Source organism: Vanessa cardui, chromosome 13 (assembly GCF_905220365.1).
Source record: "Vanessa cardui chromosome 13, ilVanCard2.1, whole genome shotgun sequence".
In the NCBI taxonomy this organism is placed as follows: domain Eukaryota; kingdom Metazoa; phylum Arthropoda; class Insecta; order Lepidoptera; family Nymphalidae; genus Vanessa; species Vanessa cardui.
The window spans coordinates 8,394,351-8,412,211 of NC_061135.1; the positions used below are offsets into that span (position 1 = coordinate 8,394,351).

A 17,861-nucleotide genomic window follows, 5' to 3' on the forward strand; every position below is an offset into this window, starting at 1 on the left:
CAAATTCAGAAATACTTAACCAAACTTACCTTTTGAAAAGAAAATCGTCAGACATTTTGGTTATTCAGTACAAAGCGAAATTTACCACTTTCGTTATGAGAAAACTCGGAACACTTGTGTCTACGACCGCTGCTTACTATTTGTTAAAAACATTTTTTCGAAGAGACAAAGCAAGAAAAAGTATACGCAGTGGCATTCAGCAATATAAAAAACGCTGGCTGCCGGTTCTTTATGTTAAGCTTATTATAAACTTTTGAAAACTACAATGTTTTGTGCGTTTCGTCTCTTTTAATTTTATGTCTGGTCTGCTCATTTTTCTGGACACGGGTCTTGCACTATAATATAAAACAATCACGGCATAGCGTTTCAAAATGTATACAGGTTCTTGTTAAACTTAAGACCCTCATATTTATGTGAATTGCATATTGGTGCGATTTGACTAAAATGGAGCTGTGTGTGTTTTTTTAATTAAATAACAACAACAACAGCCTGTAAATTCCCACTGCTGCGCTAAAGGCCTTCTCTCCCATTGAGGAGAAGGTTTGGAACATATTCCACCACGCTGTTCCAATACGGATTGGTGGAATACACATGTGGCAGAATTTCTATGAAATATGTCACATGCAGGTTTCCTCACGATGTTTTCCTTCACCGCTGAGCACGAGATGAATTATAAAGACAAATTAAGCACATGAATCAGCGGTGCTTGTCTGGGTTTGAACCCGCAATCGTCGGTTAAGATGCACGCGTTCTAACCACTGGGCCATCTCGACTCCATTTAAATAACTTAATGAGAATTATTTTCCACGATCTCAACGTTTTCAATATTACCTCTTTGATTTCAGGATTAAGACAAACTATCCGATGATTTGAAATTGGAATGATTTAATGTCCTTGTCATTTTTAATGACAGCGAAATGATATTTTGAATCATTTCAGCGCGTAGTTTTTAACTTTATTACGCCCATATTAAGCCTCGGCTATTCCCTTCGGTCATTCTGTAATCAAGTTCTGTTTCGGATAGCTGTAATTGAAAATGTCGAACGGTGCGATGTTCATTTTCCACTAATTAATCGCTGTGATGACATTCGTCCCCTGTCCCTAGGCAGCTCTACCTAGGTAAAATATTTGTTCATCGATATTTTGAAGGTTATTGAATACTAGCAGAGCTTGTTACTGCATACGTATGGATTTTGTCTAATCTTTGGTGAAATAGTGGTGCTTCGTCTAGGAGCTGGATTCCCAAGGAAAAGTTATCTTAGTGGTGAATTGCCAATATGCCGTATTTCTAGTAAATCTATTTAAGTAGTTTTAAGCAAAAAAATGGTTGGTTATGACCACTTAACGTCTCGTAGTCACATGTTGTTTAAATAAAAAAAAACTATACTAAAATATACAAGCTTCGTTACAGTTTTTATTTGAAGTAAATATAAGAATGAATGAAATAATTATTTTATTTCGTTTTAAGCTTATGTTGTTTTCTATTTTTGTGTATTTTTATTATAATTATATAAATGTTACCTAGTGTAATATTTTTGGCGATTCAATAAGAAAGATTACATTTATTTTGTAAGAGTTGTCAAATGTCCCGCTGGTGTCCCCTAAATCTTTCTTTTTGTAATCGTTAAATAGTACGTACCACGAAGATAAATATTTTTATAAAAAAAGATAAAATTTATAAAATGAATACGTTACTTATCCTTATAATTGATATTGTATGATAAATTAATTTAGGTATCATTCATTTTTTACATACAATTCGCTCAGTTACTTTAAATATAGCTAGACATTATGTATTCAACATACAATATACAAATCTTTCATGCAAAGTTTTCGCGTGTTAAAGTTACAGCAGCTTGTGCCGGGACGATAATATTAAAGCCTACATACCAAACTTTGAATATATCCCATAGATAAATACAAAACTACCTATGTCGTAACATCGTATTAAATTTAGTACATGAAGGTACAAGTATGGAAAAATTCAGCTCGATCTAATTGGTAGAGTTTAAAATTCAGTAACTAAATTAATACAGGTACTTAAAAGCATGTTAAAAATTTGTAAGTTCATGTACGTGCTGAATCTACAAAGTTTCATTATTATAAATATTTATTTAGTACTTACACAACCAACCCGCATTGGAACAGCGCGGTGGAATATGTTCCAAGCCCTCTCCTTCATGGAAGAGGAGGCCTTATCTCAGCAGTGGGAAATTTACAGGCTGTTACTTTACTACTTTACTTACTTTTACTTACACAACATAAACATATATATTGAAGTACAGTGAGATTAATGCTAAAATTATTTTGTACCAATCAACCATAGCAAGAGTAAAGCTTTATATTTGCAAAAGAGGCAAAAAATATTTAGATTCCCATAACTCACTATAAGCCTAAAGTCAACTGACTACTTGGAAAGTAAATACGACATAAAAATATTTTTTGATGCATTATAAAGAATATTTTATATCTATACATATTGGAGTGTATGATGGTAATAATAAAATAAGCGCTCTTTTTAAAATACATATGTATGGTAGGTACCTACATATACCAAAACAACAAATTTTGAATATTTGTCTGTCTGTTCCGTCTAATGTCTAGAATGGCTGGACCTATTTTGACGGGACTTTCACTGGCAGATAACCGTTTTCATAATGAGTAATTCAGACTACTTTTATTTTAGAATGATAAATTAAATAATAATAAGCTCAAAATTAATGAAAGCCGATATCTGGTATTATATGAAACTACTTTATGGTCAGCCTTTACACGGGTACAAAAAGGGTAACAAATATGTAATATAAACTACTTTAAGATTGATTTGCAAAAATAAAACATAAGATTCTCATTTTTCGACCAGGAAAATTCAAATTTACGACTTTTTGCTACTTTAATATGAATGCATTATAGGTACATATATATTTTGAGTAGGAAGTACTTTGTATGACTATTACCAGTATGGAGTCCGGTCGGACAATTGTTGTGATTATTGATCAATAGTGATATTTTTTCTTGAGTCTGCAAATAATATTCAGTTCATTTGATATCTTGAAAGAGATTTAATGTTATTCCAAGAATGTAGCGAGGCTAATGGACCTTTAGAACATTACTTTTTATATTGTGAGGTAATACTTGGAATTATTTTGTTTACGCATAAAAATATAAAAACATCTTACATTTGCATGCACTGCATGCCTACTTATTTCAGTTTTTTTATGTTAGTATCAAATACGTAATGTGTGTTTTTTATAAATAAGGTCACTTACACCCTATGAGTGACCATGTAGAAGAACATATTTTTTAGACGTAATTTTTACCATTTAATGGTAGAGTTTTATCTCTTAACTTTCAAAGGACCCTTATTTCACAATTTACTCCATAAAATACATTAAGTAAAATCGATTTACAATCGATGAATATATCTAGTAATAAAAAGTTCAACACAACAAGCTCTTCGGATTTAAATCCAGGATCACGGAATCCTTATATCTAGTCACTAGACCATGATGTATTCGAACATTACAATATATTAAATAAGAATATTGAAAAACCGTTCACAATAGCACGAACGAATATTCCGTATATTCGTATATATCAACCGATAACAGGTAACAAATCTATTACCTGTCTATCGTATTTTCACTTTAAGGTGGATTCTTTTTCAAATTAAATTTGAAAATAGAACACCAAAAAATTACTAGTTCTGTAAAAACCGAAAAGGTAGAATAACCTCTTTCTTTAAAAATTCCGGCTAGTATTATTTTCAATTCATTAATGTTATTAAAACTTAAAATAATTTACCTATTGTTTAGTTACGTTAATTAAATATCTTTATATTATAAATCTGAAATTTGTATGGTTATAAATGATGATATATCTCTTGTGCTTTCCTATTAATAACTAAATCGATTTAATTAGTATTTTTCAACAGACAGTCCATTAGTTTGGAATATAAACGAAATTAAAACAAAGTCATAATTATATAAGATTTTTTTGCTAACTTTATTGTGTAATAACTTACGTCTTTCCGATTTATGTATAAATACAAAACAGAAGATTATGTTCCTACAAACTTTGTATGAAATACGTTTAATAAATGCTTGTAAATTGCTTTCTACGGTATTGGTAAAGTTTGGAACAAATAGTTTCACTAAATCTCGCTAAGATAAATGAAAATGGGGTGAATGTCACGGAATTTCGACCCGACTTTGCAGGCTTACATTTCTCGTGTCAACTTTTATACACCTATTGTAAACATTGTATTTATGTTTATATTTATTTACAAACAAGACAATTTTAGAACAAAATGACAGAATTTGTGTGTGTGTTTTTTCGAATGACGGTGAGTGATAAGCATCCTTCCCAGTATTGCTGTTAGACGATTTGTACAAATTCCTAACACCAAGAAAAGGTCAAATACTACTAATGACCAAAGCTAAAATTATATTAAGAGCAAACCTTATTAAGTAAGTAAAATGTATGATTGTGAAACTTTTGTAGCAAAAATAAAATCAAAACATTACAAAAAAAAATTGTTAAAATTTATTTTTGCTGACCGTACAATTTTATCAAAATCTGTAACTTACCATTGAATATATGAAATGAATGATCTTATGACCTTTCTCTTATTCCTACAGCTGGTAGTTAGCCTGTTGTTCTTTTTTTCTCACTGAAAAAATGCATTACGCCTTTCCGCCACATTAGTGGTGTGTAATGTGATATATCACCAGTACCTAGAAGACTACTCAAGTAGACCGTAATAACCACTAAAACACCAGCGGTAACATTCGGCGGACACGACGGGATCGCTTTCGCATGCTACCATAACACTGATAGTTAACCTTGCGGTAGCATCTTAGTTCCACCCATTCCAGACACTCAATTCCAACAGATATATGCATTACATTATCAATTTGGATCTGTATATATAAGTTTATCGTCAAGAAACAGCACTACCCTTTGTTCCCTGACAATCATAATCACATCATTAATAGCCTAAGTTTGATCATTTGAGCCATTATGAGCGTCTATACCGTATTTAATAAACATTCCATACCATTGAATAGCCTGTAATATACTGAAATAATTACGTTGGTAATTAATATAATATCGAACATAATAGGCAGGTAACACTATCTCGTCCTAATAGCTTGTTTGTGTCTTTTCATTAATTATCCGTGTTTATATTTCATAGTATCACATTTTGTGAAGAGTAGTTAGTTAGTAGTTTTTTTAATTTTTATTTTACTACAAAGACAAATTGTGAATAAATAAATTTGTGAGGTATTGTTATAGTAATGATGAAAAAGTAGAAATACATTTATAATAATAATATTTTTTCATTAATAAATCCATTATTATTATTTTATTGTTATTAATTATTTGGAAATATAATCTATAATAATGACGCGGAAGAATAACAATACTATAAGTGCGTATATGAGCAAGTATATTTAGTAAGCATACGCATGTTCTTCTAATGTTATCCTTGATTCGTTTCATCTTTCTGTGTTATGTGTTGTATTGTTATCTTATTAACCCATTAGTAGACCTTTTACTTCGCTATGTGAGAAATTATGTACACAAATATATTAATGTTTACATTTTTTTTTATGGTATACGTTGGCGGAGCATATGGGCCACCTGATGGTAAGTGGTCACCATCACCCATAGACAATGACGCTGTTAGAAATATTAACTATTCCTTACATCGTCAATGTGCCACCAACCTTGGTAACTAAGATATATGTCCCATGTGCCTGTAGTTACACTGGCTCACTCACCCTTCAAACCGAAACATAACAATACTGAGTACTGGTATTTGGCGGTAGAATAACTGATGAGTGGGTGGTACCTACCCAGACGGGCTTGCACAAAGCCCTACCACCAAGTAAATTACATATTTAATTCATATAAACTATTTTTTTTTTGGTACTCGATAATAATGCAATTTGAAATATTTCCGCACACTTAATCAAAACGTTATATTAAGAGAGTTTTACTTTTGTTTAAAAATGACCAAGGTCCAATGAAAAACTTTATTAACACTAAAGTATCGAATTTAGTTCGCTTGTAAATTACAGTCTGAAGTTTTATTTTAAGCCAGACAGAGAAATATGTAAGGGATCGGCCACAATCGTTCTGGGGTAAGAGAAATAAAAGAGCAAACCAAAAATCAGCCGGCTGCCGTGCATTGACTTTGATCTTGCCATCGGTTGCATTAAAATTTACATATTTTCCTTCGTATTTGTGTTTCCACTTTGATGTTGTTTTCAATGTGGTTTGTATTCAGCGGGATCGATCGGTTGCTGGAACTTGTTTATATCAAAGCGACAAAGTGTAACTTAGTTTGCGCTTATGTGTTTGTTTTGAAAGAATGCGAATATGAAAGGGATTCTGATTACATACGGTTACACTCGGAGTGACTTGAGAATGATTTAATTAGGTACATACATTTTTGAAATTCATACAAGTTATTTTCAAACCGGTTTTTAAATCTGTATCACAATTTCGATCTTGTTTGATATATCCAGACAAACAAGTATTTTATTTATATGTGTAGATGGGTTCATGATTAAAGGAAATCCTATACAAATGAAATGATGTTTGTACAAGCAAATTGTGTAGTCTAGCGTCGCGACGCAATCAGACCAGTGTATTGTGATTGTAACTATATAAAATTTATGAATAGGTATATCTTTATATCCAAATATCGAATAAAATTAATTTTCAGTTTGTGATAAAATCATATTTGTAAATAAATGAAATTTACTCGAAAGTATATTTTGAATGTATGTAAAAGTTTAATTTCTATACCTAAATTTATTTCAACAACTCGTTTTAGTTGCAATTTGTTTTGTATTAGTTCAGAAGTCAATAAGCATTCTATTTTATACGTCACTGAGTCTATGAATAAATCTTTTATCTATTTTGTAGCTATAGAAATATTTTATTTTATTCTTCGAATACTATACCTATACTCATACCTACTTGTTATACAAGCATGGGTTTCTGATTCAGATGTAATTTTATGCGTATTAAATAATATGTAATTATTGTTATTTCTTATACCTATAAAAAACTGTTTTTGTTTTTACTAAGTAGATACTAATAAGTAATTAACTGTCAATAACATATTTAACTATATCTTTATGGGAATGTCTCATTCAAGGAATTGGGCTTCAAATGATATTTCACTTTAGGCTCTTAGATATAGAGTCATTTTTCATTTGAATTTAACTTAATGAGACCTGTCAAAAGTTTTTGTGTGCGCCATTTTTGATGTAATCATTTATTCTTTTTTCTTTCTAAGGAGATGTTATTTAGACGTATTGCCTTTTGTTTTCTTATAACATTTGGCATATTCATTGTTGTTGGATTTTATTGGTAATTGAGTCTAATTATCTTTGTAATATAAATATATAAATAATATATATAAATAAATAATTATTGCTAGTGGCCAGTCCCACTTCACACGTATAAATAAATGTTTTCTAATTTTTTAGTATACAATATTATATAAGCAGAGATGATCCAGTAGTGAGAATACATAAACCATAACTAACCATAGTGGGTTCAAAAAGGCGCAAGTACCAATTAATTTTCATATGCGTAGTTTGTGTTTATAAATAATCGTGTGCCATGGAACAAAACGTTTTGAACATGTATGTGTGAAATATAAGTAATCCCTAATCCGCTTTAGAGCAGCACTCCATACTTCATCATAAATATAGACTAGAGGCCTTAGTCATATAATACTATTACTATTATTAAGCTAAAGAAGATATCCGTAATGCACTAATTGTAATATCAACTTATCGCACGCCTCACGTCTTTTATCGTTATTGCCGTTATTGCTGATTAAGGCACTTCAAGTTTCTTGCTAATATGTAATGGACGATTTTCACGCCTGGGTTCTGTAAATTTTACAATTATTTTTATTACTCTGAAGAGTTTAATATAACTTTTTCTTTTATCTAATAATTGTAAGATATGTTGCTTTAGCTCAGCCTATATACCTATTGGAACAACATTTATGTAATCATTGAATTCCTTTTCAATCGATTAAGCAGAGATTATATATGAGAAACTGAAATAAAAATTTAAAAAAATTAACTTGAATAGAAAAAGTAAAAAAGTTTAATACTTTTTAAAATTTTATTTTTCAAAGTACCTGAGATAAAATTATTTGAAGATATTTTAATTTGATTTCATACTAAAACATTTCTTGTATTATCAAAAGTATACGATTTTGTTCAGAGCACTATTTATCTACTTTCGATGAAATTGTACTACATACTATATAGCGTGTTAAACAAAAGTCATCACAAATGAATAAGAGCCTAATTAAAAGAAAGGTCTTTCTTTTTCACTTGTCACGCTTTCAATTATTAAGATAGCGAGATTTTATCGAGAAAGTCTCGCTGTAACATTTCTCACTCGAGTTCCGTTTCAATGAAATAACTTCGATAAAAATAGATGAAATCGAGTATTTGTCCATAAACAAGAACATCAACAATCAAATCAAATTAATTAATATTGTACCAACGTTTTTTTCATGCAAATACATAATCAAATCGAATCGTTTATTGAACGTAGTAAAAATACAAACAAGCTTTTTGAGCTATTTTATTAATAAAGCTCATTGTTTCCAGTTCTAATGGTTGAGTTGTGAACACAATATATTTATAAACATACAAAATCCATTCACACTTTGAAAAGCGTGTGGTATATTTAATAATAAGGATGACGTTAATGTGAAAAAATAATTGGATCGCGTTGACAATGATGGGTGTTTTAAAGATTTTATTTAAGTTCCGCTGGCTTTTCACAAAACCCCCATTTCCTCTGTGATGTCAGACAGCCTCATCCTGTCTACAGTCGATTTTTTGCAATATTTTGAATGACAATCTTAATGATTCAACTGTTTAAGCCTTTTAAACTGTTCAAAGTATATTAATAAAAACATAAATACTAAAAAAATACATTTATAAAGAAATATTAATTGAAAGTAACTTATATTAATTCTAAAAGCAGTCTTAACTTTATTTTTTATTTCTTATCTTAATAAATGCATGTTGGAAAATATTTACAATTGATTAAATGAATCACAGTGGATTTGTCATTTATAAGTAAGTTGGTGGTAAGTAGCTCTTCATTGACGGTCCAGCCCGTCCTAAAGGTGGTAAACCTTGTGTGTGAAAGGCTTTAATGTGCCGTTGAGGTTCGGCCATAGGTTGGATTTTTTGTCCCATGTTTTTATGACGCTGGAGCACTTTGTAATTTTTAATTAGCCCGTGTAACTCTTGTTGCTGTTGGTGATTCAAAACTCTATAATCGCTTTCCTGTTCTTGTCTATTATTCTCTCGTTCGATATTATTTTCTTTTAGGGGTATGTAATGTACGGACTCTTTCACGTTTGAATTTTGATTATAACTATTTGTTGATTTACTTTTGGGTTTTGTTTTAATCGATTCGAAATGATTTTTCATCGCGACATAATTGAGGACATCCGCCATATCAAAAGGCTTTGATTGCATCAGTTTAATTTCGTTTTGGGGTCTCTCTTGGAATGTAATGTACTTCGGAGTTTTGTCAGGTTTTATTTCCGTAGTCACATTTGCTTGTTGGTTTTTAATATCATTATTCTGTTTTGGTTTTTTTTCGTTATTATTAGATTTAAACAATGTTCTTAAAAATATATTATTCTTAATAATTTCTTCCATTGGAGGTTCTGTAGTTGTAGTATCGTATTTAAAATACTCGTTATCCTTTGTGTATACAATCGGCTTAAAGCTATCCTTCTCATGATTTAAATCGGGCTGATTAATATTATTATAAGTATGAGTGAACGGATTTACAGATGAAGATTCTTGTTGAATATTATCCGCCGAAAAGTATTGATTGTTTACAACATCCAGCTTATACGCAGTATTTATATTTTCAGTTGCATTTTCACTAATTGCATTTATTTGTGTTGGTTCATGTTTTGTAACTTCTATGTTATATGATTGTGTTGCTATTTGATTTGGTGGGATAAAATTATTCCTGCTTATTATATTAGAATATAAATCTGTATATTTCGGGTTTTCACTTTGTTTTGGATATAAGTCATAATTTTGAGTAGAGGTGAATGTTTCATATTTATCAGTTGCACTATACGTTTGTGGTTTATTGCTAGCAGTACTATAAGTTTCAATGTTTTGATAATAAGGTGTAGATGATTCTATTTCAGTAGCTGTTTCAAATTTATTAGATTCGCCATTATTTCGCCCTATTACCTGGGACTGTATCATTCTCGTATATTGATCCGGAGTCATATCACTAAAGTTAATAACTATGTCATCGCCTTCACTTGACGAACGAGATATAGACTTTTTATTTGAGTCTTGATTTGCATTTGAATTTAGACCATATTGCCATCGCCATAATGCTTTGTTTGCATCTTGTTCAGGTTCCTTAATCTCTGCTTCATAATTCATCAATAATGGTAGTGATGATTTCTCATTACTCATTGTTTTCGTTTGAGAAGGCTGAGGTTGTAGTGAGGGATTATGGGCTCCTTGAGATGCCAAAAAAGTAATTTGTGGTGAAATCGGTGTTACATTAAGTTTCGGCTTAGATTGATCCATGATTATTTCGAAATTTGACTTTGTTGGAACCTGATAACTAGGTGCAGTAACTAAATTATTTTGTGAGTTGCCTTGAGAAAAACCAAATGAAAAGGCTTCGGGAGTTTTACCCGTAAATAAGTTACGTGGTGGAGGAACACTAAACAATCTATGCCTAGTTTCTTCTCGATGTTCGTAATCATTATCTTCATTTTCCCAGGTTGATTTCAGGTGTGGTGGTTTTTTTGCTTCTTCGGCCAAGTTATACTGAATAGCCCTATTAGAGAAGTTGTATTAAGCATATGAATATTTTAAGTATTAGAAACTAAAAATGACACTTTATTTACCTTTGTATGATTTCTGGTACTGGTGGCGGTACAGGTAAGTGATCACCAGTTGCTCGGTATCCATTAGAATCGGCGACATAGTGAACTGTATATGTACGTCCGTCATCGCCGACGTAAGAATACGAGCCTTCAACTACTTGTTCTTCTTTGTCCGTGCCCATATTTTCCATGCGACTGTGTTGAACATAATGGGTTTGATCTGCCCCTAAGGCTCTGAAATTACGAAACTGCTGCTGTCATATGCCACATTACGAAATGTAAAGTAATCTAAGATTATTATTTTACTTACTCATAGCTGAAACTTCCATCTAAGTCCATTTCATTAGACAAGCGAAGTATAGGTATAGAAGGTTCAGCTGTTGATGATATGAAAGATCCTGGTGCCTGAATATATTGAGAATTTTGGTACGAAGGAGCTTTAATTTGGTCGGTTCCAGGGTCTGTTCTTTGAATCTCGCTAGTTATAATCATTCTACGGGCAGCTGGATTTTGAATCGGACTATTAGTACCACTCGCGTAGTTTGATTGCTTTATATCAACTTTTTCAAATGGTGTCTGGAAGTTTGTTTTTCTTGAATTTGTATTCCCCTCTCTCTTATCGAATATTTGCTTCATTGCAGATGTATGGTTGAAGTTAGGTTTAAATGTTAACATTCGACGATTACTTGTATTTTCTTGATCGCTGTCATTATCATCATCTTCGTAATTCGATTTTGAAGTGGACGACAATACCATAGAAAATGGGGTAGAGAATATAGATGGTCCTTTCGTTGCAGTTGGTGGCAAAAATTGAAATGGTAATTTATTAATATTATTCAAGGCATAATAAGGGATTGGTGTATGCGATTCTGGAGGCAAATAAATCGAACTATCTGAAGAAAATAATTCTGAACTGGGTGTTTGATACTTAGACGAAAATGAATATTGTTCTCGTTGAATATTTTGACTGCGTACTAACGCTAGTAAAGTAATGAGTGATATCTGAAACAATATTTTAATATTAATTGGGACTTACAAATTTCGAAACCAAAAATCCAAAATCAAGCACAATAGCACTTTCACTCACCAGCTTCATTTTATTAGAAGCTGTTATCAATTTATCAAAAATAAAATTAACGTCAAGTCTTAACACAAATAGAAAATAGACTGGTAATGAAAATGAATTCCGCATACATTTATACACACGCAACACTGTGTCCAAGCATTCGTGAAAATATCGCTCAGTTGCATTCTGGGTTTCTCTTGTCTATTAAGACAGCATTAAGAGGAATATACAATGTAAAATGCAATGACTATTTCCATTTTTGTAAGAAAATAATTGTTTGTAATCAAATATATTTGATAAAATATAAAACATTCCTCTCCTCCCGCAAAGTTTCCCTTTAATAACTTAAAGAGATTACATAATTGGCTTTTATTTGTATCTGGTCGATAACTCAATAAATTGCATATTCTTCATGATAACTTTGATGCGAATTTTATCAAAGTGATGCAATTTTCGTTGTAGTCAGTGTCATTGGCCGTTAAAACTGGTTTTGTTTATTGCTTGTATCAAAATATAAGGATTAATATAAAGATTTTTTTTTAAAATGACTGTGAAGAAAAGCGTTAAATATATGTGTTTTTTTTTGTAATTAATATATTTTATTTGTTTCAGGTAAAATGCTCTTAACTATATCGAAATATATGTGGTATGTAGAAAAACAAATATATTATTGCTATAAATTTATTTAAAATAATTACGAGTACATCATATCACACTGGTTTCTGGAGTTTATCACAAACTTATTAGAAACACTTACAGCCATCAAGTTCACAAAAAATGTCGTGACCAAGATAGTTGATATTTATTTTATGTTGAGGTAACTTGTCGAATGTTAGTAGCTATCACATAAAAACTTTTCTAATTGTTGATATAAGATAATTTATAGATCATTTTGTTCCTTAAATTGCAAGGAACGAATGATGTGAAGTGACCTTACTTGCCGTAAGACTGAGGGGGGTAGAATGTTTGTTGTTGTTGAGGGTAATAGGTCTGTTGCTGTTGCTGTTGAGGGTAGTAGGTTTGCTGAGGATATTGAGTTTGGATGGGGTTTTGGACTTGTTGGGGGGGAATTATTGGTTTCGGAGGCTCCTGTCCCTGAGGATAACCTTGTGGCTGTTGGGGTTTATTCTTCTCAGCTTCAGCTTTGGCTGCTTCCTCCTTAGCGTTCTGATCGATCGATCTATAATTACAACAAAAAAAATTGTTAATGATGAGATGAGAACGAAATTAGAATCTTATAATTACACTGTAATACATCATTTTCTGTATAAAATAACAACACCGTTTTTATGCAATGATGATGAGTATTTAAAATGATTTTTCATTCGTTCATGAATAATGTAAATATTTAGAAGTCATTACACCCATGTTAATGCAAATGTGATATGTTTTAAAAGAGAATATATCTTTATTGCGGAATTGTGGTTATAATATCATTAATAGATATTTACATATTTTTTTCTACTTTCCTGTGTCGTGACAAAGTTTATATATATATAAATCTACTTGATTTATTTACCCATTAGAACATATATCGATCGATATGCTCCATGTTAGGAGATATCCAAAACCGTTAAAGTCGTTTACCTATATTGATAAATATTTTTATTTTCATAATTTTTTAAAAATTAAATTTTTTCATAAAATAACTGCTTTAAAAGTGTTTGACGACATGACTACGGCCTACGTACAATATATGTAAGTTATATTGTTGTCAATTTGAATACTCACGCCTGGATCGCTGGAGGAATTGGAGGGGGTTTGGGAAGGTGATCGCCAACCGCGTGGAAACCAGTTTCGTCAGCCCAGTATGTGACAGAGTACACTTTGCCATCGGCACCAGTGTAGGAGTAGAAACCTTTCTTCACGATTGTTTCTTGTTCAGTATTAGGGTTTTTAACGTAGCCCTCTTCAGCGACATGAGTGCCGTCTGCGATTTCGTATCTAAAAATAAAAATATTATCAATAATTGATGTTAACAAGTATTATATTTTAAGTTAGATTATTAATTCATGAATATCACCCATAAGTAATATTTTTATATAAATCATTTAAGATCAAAAAGCAATTTAAATAAAATATTACATTTTCAAACAGAAAAAAAAATACAATTATAAAATCGACGAGATTATTCGAAACTCTAAGCTATTTTATTAGTATTTTGGTGCAATAATAAAGCCTATTCCTAATCTATACTATTTTACGTTTTAAGAAATTAATCTTTATTTTAGTAGCGAAAGATAATTTTTCCGTTAGAGCTAAATTTGATGTTTGTTTCCAAATTCAAACGTCGCTGTCGGAGGTTCCTTATTATGCAAAGTTTTAGGACCGATATCTTGAAACAGTTATCACTGTTATTAGCAATAAAATAACAGGTTTTATATTTATTTACACTTAAATTGGACAATAGCGTTTATACCGTTATTATATACTTTTAGAGATGATATAATTATCAATCGAACGCTGAATGATTTGCTTATATTAAAAATATAGGCTAATGTAAACCATAAATACTAATGGAGTTAAAAACTTATTATATATGTATTTCTTGTTTTTTTTTTTTTTTTATTCAAGAGTTGATCGTTTGATTAATTTAATGAATTAAACAAAATTTTATCAATATATTCGATTTTAAATATTTTTTAAATAGTTAAGTATTTACCCACAGGCCTACTTAACTTTTTGTCTTTATTCTTTGGTTAGAACTAACCTTGATATCAATTTTTTTTCAAAGCTCGTAAGTTTTTTTTCACTTAAAGGCCATTGACTTTGGACGAAACAAACTGTTGGATGCAATTCATAATCTCTGATAATTTAACTTGGATGGAGTTTATTTTTATTTGATGTGCGTTCAATAAATTAACATGAAAGAGGGTCAGGCCATCTCGATTTTGTGCATGTTAAAGAAGCGTTAAAAAATGACCGTCGTTGGTTAACCTTGAACAAATTAAGTTCAGGTAAAAATCTGAGGGATAAACCTAAGTCCCTTTGAGATTTATTGGGTAACACGATACACACTTGATTTTTACTTGCATTAAAATGTTACTTAGCTTTCTTTTTATTTAAATATTTAGATATCACTTATTTCACTCAGTCAATTACAAATTTGGTTTTGGTAGATATTAACCGTAACACGACTTATGCTAGGAATTATAATCAAATTACTTACTCGTATTTGTAGCTGCCATTATCGCCTAAAATCTGCTCGTTCTTGATAATGGATGTCTGAGTAGTGGTGGTGGGCGCTGTGGTTGGATTTTGATTCCAGTTGTTCCAATTGTTCTGATTGCCTGTGTTCCAATTATTTTCTGTATTCTGGGGCTTATTCCAGGAGTTTTGCGACCCAGTGTTCTGAGTATTGGTCCATGTGTTTTGGTTACCAGTGTTTTGAGGCTTGTTCCATGAGTTTTGCTGGTTGTTTATAGCATTTTGGTTACCCGTGTTTTGGGGAGGGTTCCATGTATTTTGGTTGCCTGTGTTTTGGGGAGTGTTCCATGTATTTTGGTTGGCTGTGTTTTGAGGGTTGTTCCACGTATTTTGATTACCTGTGTTTTGGGGGTTGTTCCATGTGTTTTGTTGATTATTCCATGAGTTCTGAGGCTGGTTTTGGTTCCATGAGTTTGAAGGAGCATTCGGTATAGGATTATTCCACGAACTTGTGCTGTCAGTTTGGTATGGGTTATTGTTTTCAGGTTGGTAATTATACTTTGCTAATGGACGGTCGTTTTGAACTGGATAATAGGTATTTTGAGTCGAAGGTTTTACGGAATTGTAATTACTTGGAGGGACCCACGGTTTTTGTGTAGATGGTGTCGGTGGGACATAGCTGTATCTACTAGCAGCTGGCTGAACATATTCTTGAGAATTTTGTGACTCGACTGATGCTGACGCTACAAGATCTGCTTCAATTGACTGAGGATTTGTTTCGAATTCATCTGCTAGAGCAAATGCCACAATGACGGTTATTGCGAAAAGCTGTGGACAAAATGAAACAATGTTAGTATGTAAATATTTTTATATTATATCTTCTAATTTGGTACATATAAAAATACATATTAATAATTATTAAAAAGTTTTATCCAACAGCAATAGAGTTTGAAATTCCGAAATTCTGCTTTATAATTTTTATTTTCTTAAAAATCACTTTTTTATATTATTTTAATTTTAATTAGAGATTTCACTTCGTTTTATTCTCAAATATTACAACGATTTGGCTTGGAGTTGCAAATGGAAATATATTTAAGTTCATGCAAATTTTGACACTACGATATACACATTTTATATCTCACTTCACAAATATTTAAACTCCAAGGACTCACCAGTTTCATCTTGATGTCCTTCCGAGTCCGCGCTCAGCTCGAAACTGTGACCACAAGGGGTCGCGGTACATTTTTATAGTAAAAATATCCTACGTCCTCGTGCGTATGCGCATCATACTTTGCTCACAATGACCTCACTTTGATGTCCCCGATTAGAGATGTGAATTTAGGGTGCACTTAGTCAACTTTAAATACCTAACCTTGAATGAAAATTAATACGAATCATTTGTTACAGATAATATTTCATGATTAATTAGTATTCGTTATGGTATCTGTATGATTCTGCCCTAAGTATTTTTTATCAGCATACATTAAGTTTCAAATTCGGAAGTTAGGTTTGATTTTGTTTAGTTTAACTCTCATAATTTTAATGTAAGATTAATTCTTAAATATAGCGCGAAGCATACTCTATTATTCTTTGAATGAATGGTATAGTTGAAGTGCCATTCATAAAAGTTGTAGGAGTTGCCTACGGTTGTTTGTAGTTTGTTTAACAAGTGACCAAATTAACGTGCTGAGAATTAATCTAATAAGGCTTAGAGGTCTCTTTGCAATGAAAATATGCATTTATAAAAAAATGTAAATTAGATTTGAATGTAATATGTCATGTACTAACGTTAGTTAAATGTTATATAAATAAAGTTCTTCACGTCAAGAGATGTTATAGCTATATCAACTGTTTTATTTGCTTTTGTTGTTTTGTTTTCTCGTCACTGTTCGATATTTTAGTCCTTTTTGAACTTCTTTCATGTTTATATCTATTCAATTACACAATTATTATGTCACTTATCCACCTCACAATTCACTTCTATTTTCACCTGCCTTATTGCAATCCACATAAACTAACATGACGTTCAACATATAAGAAATATTGTAGTAAAATAAATGTGATTAATATTTTCAAATAAGTTTATTTTATATTTAAACTTTCGAGCCATCTATACGTCTTAAATCGTTTGTATCTCTGTAATGCAAATGGAAGAACAATGTAAAAATATTTGACAAGGATATTGTGTAACGTGTTTTTTGCTTAAGAACGTTTTTTGCAGTTGTAATAGAACAATACGAGTATATTACAAACGAAAAAAAAAGTACTTATATATGCAATGATAATACTGATTTATTGCTTTCGATATTTTTGAGCAAAAACTGATGATAGAGTGTTTGTGTGATAAATTTACGTAGAATACCTACGGTAGTCATTGAACTGACTAGTGTTTGAAGTTTGATCACATTACAAGGAAAAAACCTATGAGTAGCGATATCAAAAAAATGGTTAAAGGCATCATTTCAAAACCTAAATTTTCGAGTACTATTTTTATATTTTATTTTTATATAAAATTACTTTTGTACTCTTTGTAAAGTACCAAACGACCAACATATTTAGTACTATATTAATAATATCTAATTGCAGTTATACTTAATTTGTAACCTTTTTTTATGTTTGCATTTACCGTAAATAAATTATTTTTGTTACTTTTGCGCAATTATAGGTATATTTTCTCTTTGCGTATTATATCGACTTCTTTATCGACAA

General features: G+C 31.1%; 3 protein-coding genes across 4 annotated transcripts in view; 1 reads left to right on the forward strand and 2 right to left on the reverse strand.

The window, feature by feature from the left end:
• LOC124534565 (serine/arginine repetitive matrix protein 2) overlaps nt 1-17,861 on the forward strand; it is a 175,095-nt gene that overhangs the window by 12,314 nt on the left and 144,920 nt on the right. The gene's annotated exons all lie outside the window — the stretch shown is intronic.
• On the reverse strand, nt 9,041-12,504 carry LOC124534566 (putative uncharacterized protein DDB_G0277255). 2 transcript variants are annotated; one of them, XM_047110476.1, is made up of 4 exons: nt 12,027-12,504; nt 11,250-11,941; nt 10,961-11,173; nt 9,041-10,890 (listed from the first exon to the last, which is right to left on the reverse strand). In XM_047110476.1, the coding sequence occupies exons 1-4, from the start codon at nt 12,129-12,131 to the stop codon at nt 9,129-9,131; spliced, it is 2,772 nt and encodes a 923-aa protein (XP_046966432.1). In that variant the 5' UTR covers nt 12,132-12,504; the 3' UTR covers nt 9,041-9,128. The 2 variants fall into 2 exon arrangements, with proteins under 2 accessions (XP_046966432.1, XP_046966433.1); XM_047110477.1 differs by lacking the exon at nt 12,027-12,504 and having other exon boundaries at nt 11,250-11,960.
• On the reverse strand, nt 12,673-16,457 carry LOC124534567 (bifunctional endo-1,4-beta-xylanase XylA-like). The gene is made up of 4 exons (XM_047110478.1): nt 16,325-16,457; nt 15,175-15,980; nt 13,737-13,949; nt 12,673-13,185 (listed from the first exon to the last, which is right to left on the reverse strand). Exons 1-4 carry the CDS (start codon nt 16,331-16,333, stop codon nt 12,939-12,941), a joined length of 1,275 nt encoding a protein of 424 aa, XP_046966434.1. The 5' UTR covers nt 16,334-16,457; the 3' UTR covers nt 12,673-12,938.

What these genes read in the sequence shown, in the direction of transcription:
- LOC124534567 (XM_047110478.1), bottom strand. An exon ending in AATGGCAGCTACAAATACGA is followed by an intron (nt 13,950 to 15,174) that starts GTAAGTAATTTG and finishes TTTTATTTTTAG; the next exon opens with ATACGAAATCGCAGACGGCA. An exon ending in ATTCCTCCAGCGATCCAGGC is followed by an intron (nt 13,186 to 13,736) that starts GTGAGTATTCAA and finishes TTGTAATTATAG; the next exon opens with ATCGATCGATCAGAACGCTA.
- LOC124534566 (XM_047110476.1), bottom strand. Translation starts at nt 12,131, where the DNA reads ATGCGGAATTCATTTTCATTACCAGTCTATTTTCTATTTGTGTTAAGA. An exon ending in CTTCTAATAAAATGAAGCTG is followed by an intron (nt 11,942 to 12,026) that starts GTGAGTGAAAGT and finishes ATATTGTTTCAG; the next exon opens with ATATCACTCATTACTTTACT. An exon ending in GATGGAAGTTTCAGCTATGA is followed by an intron (nt 11,174 to 11,249) that starts GTAAGTAAAATA and finishes TCGTAATTTCAG; the next exon opens with AGCCTTAGGGGCAGATCAAA.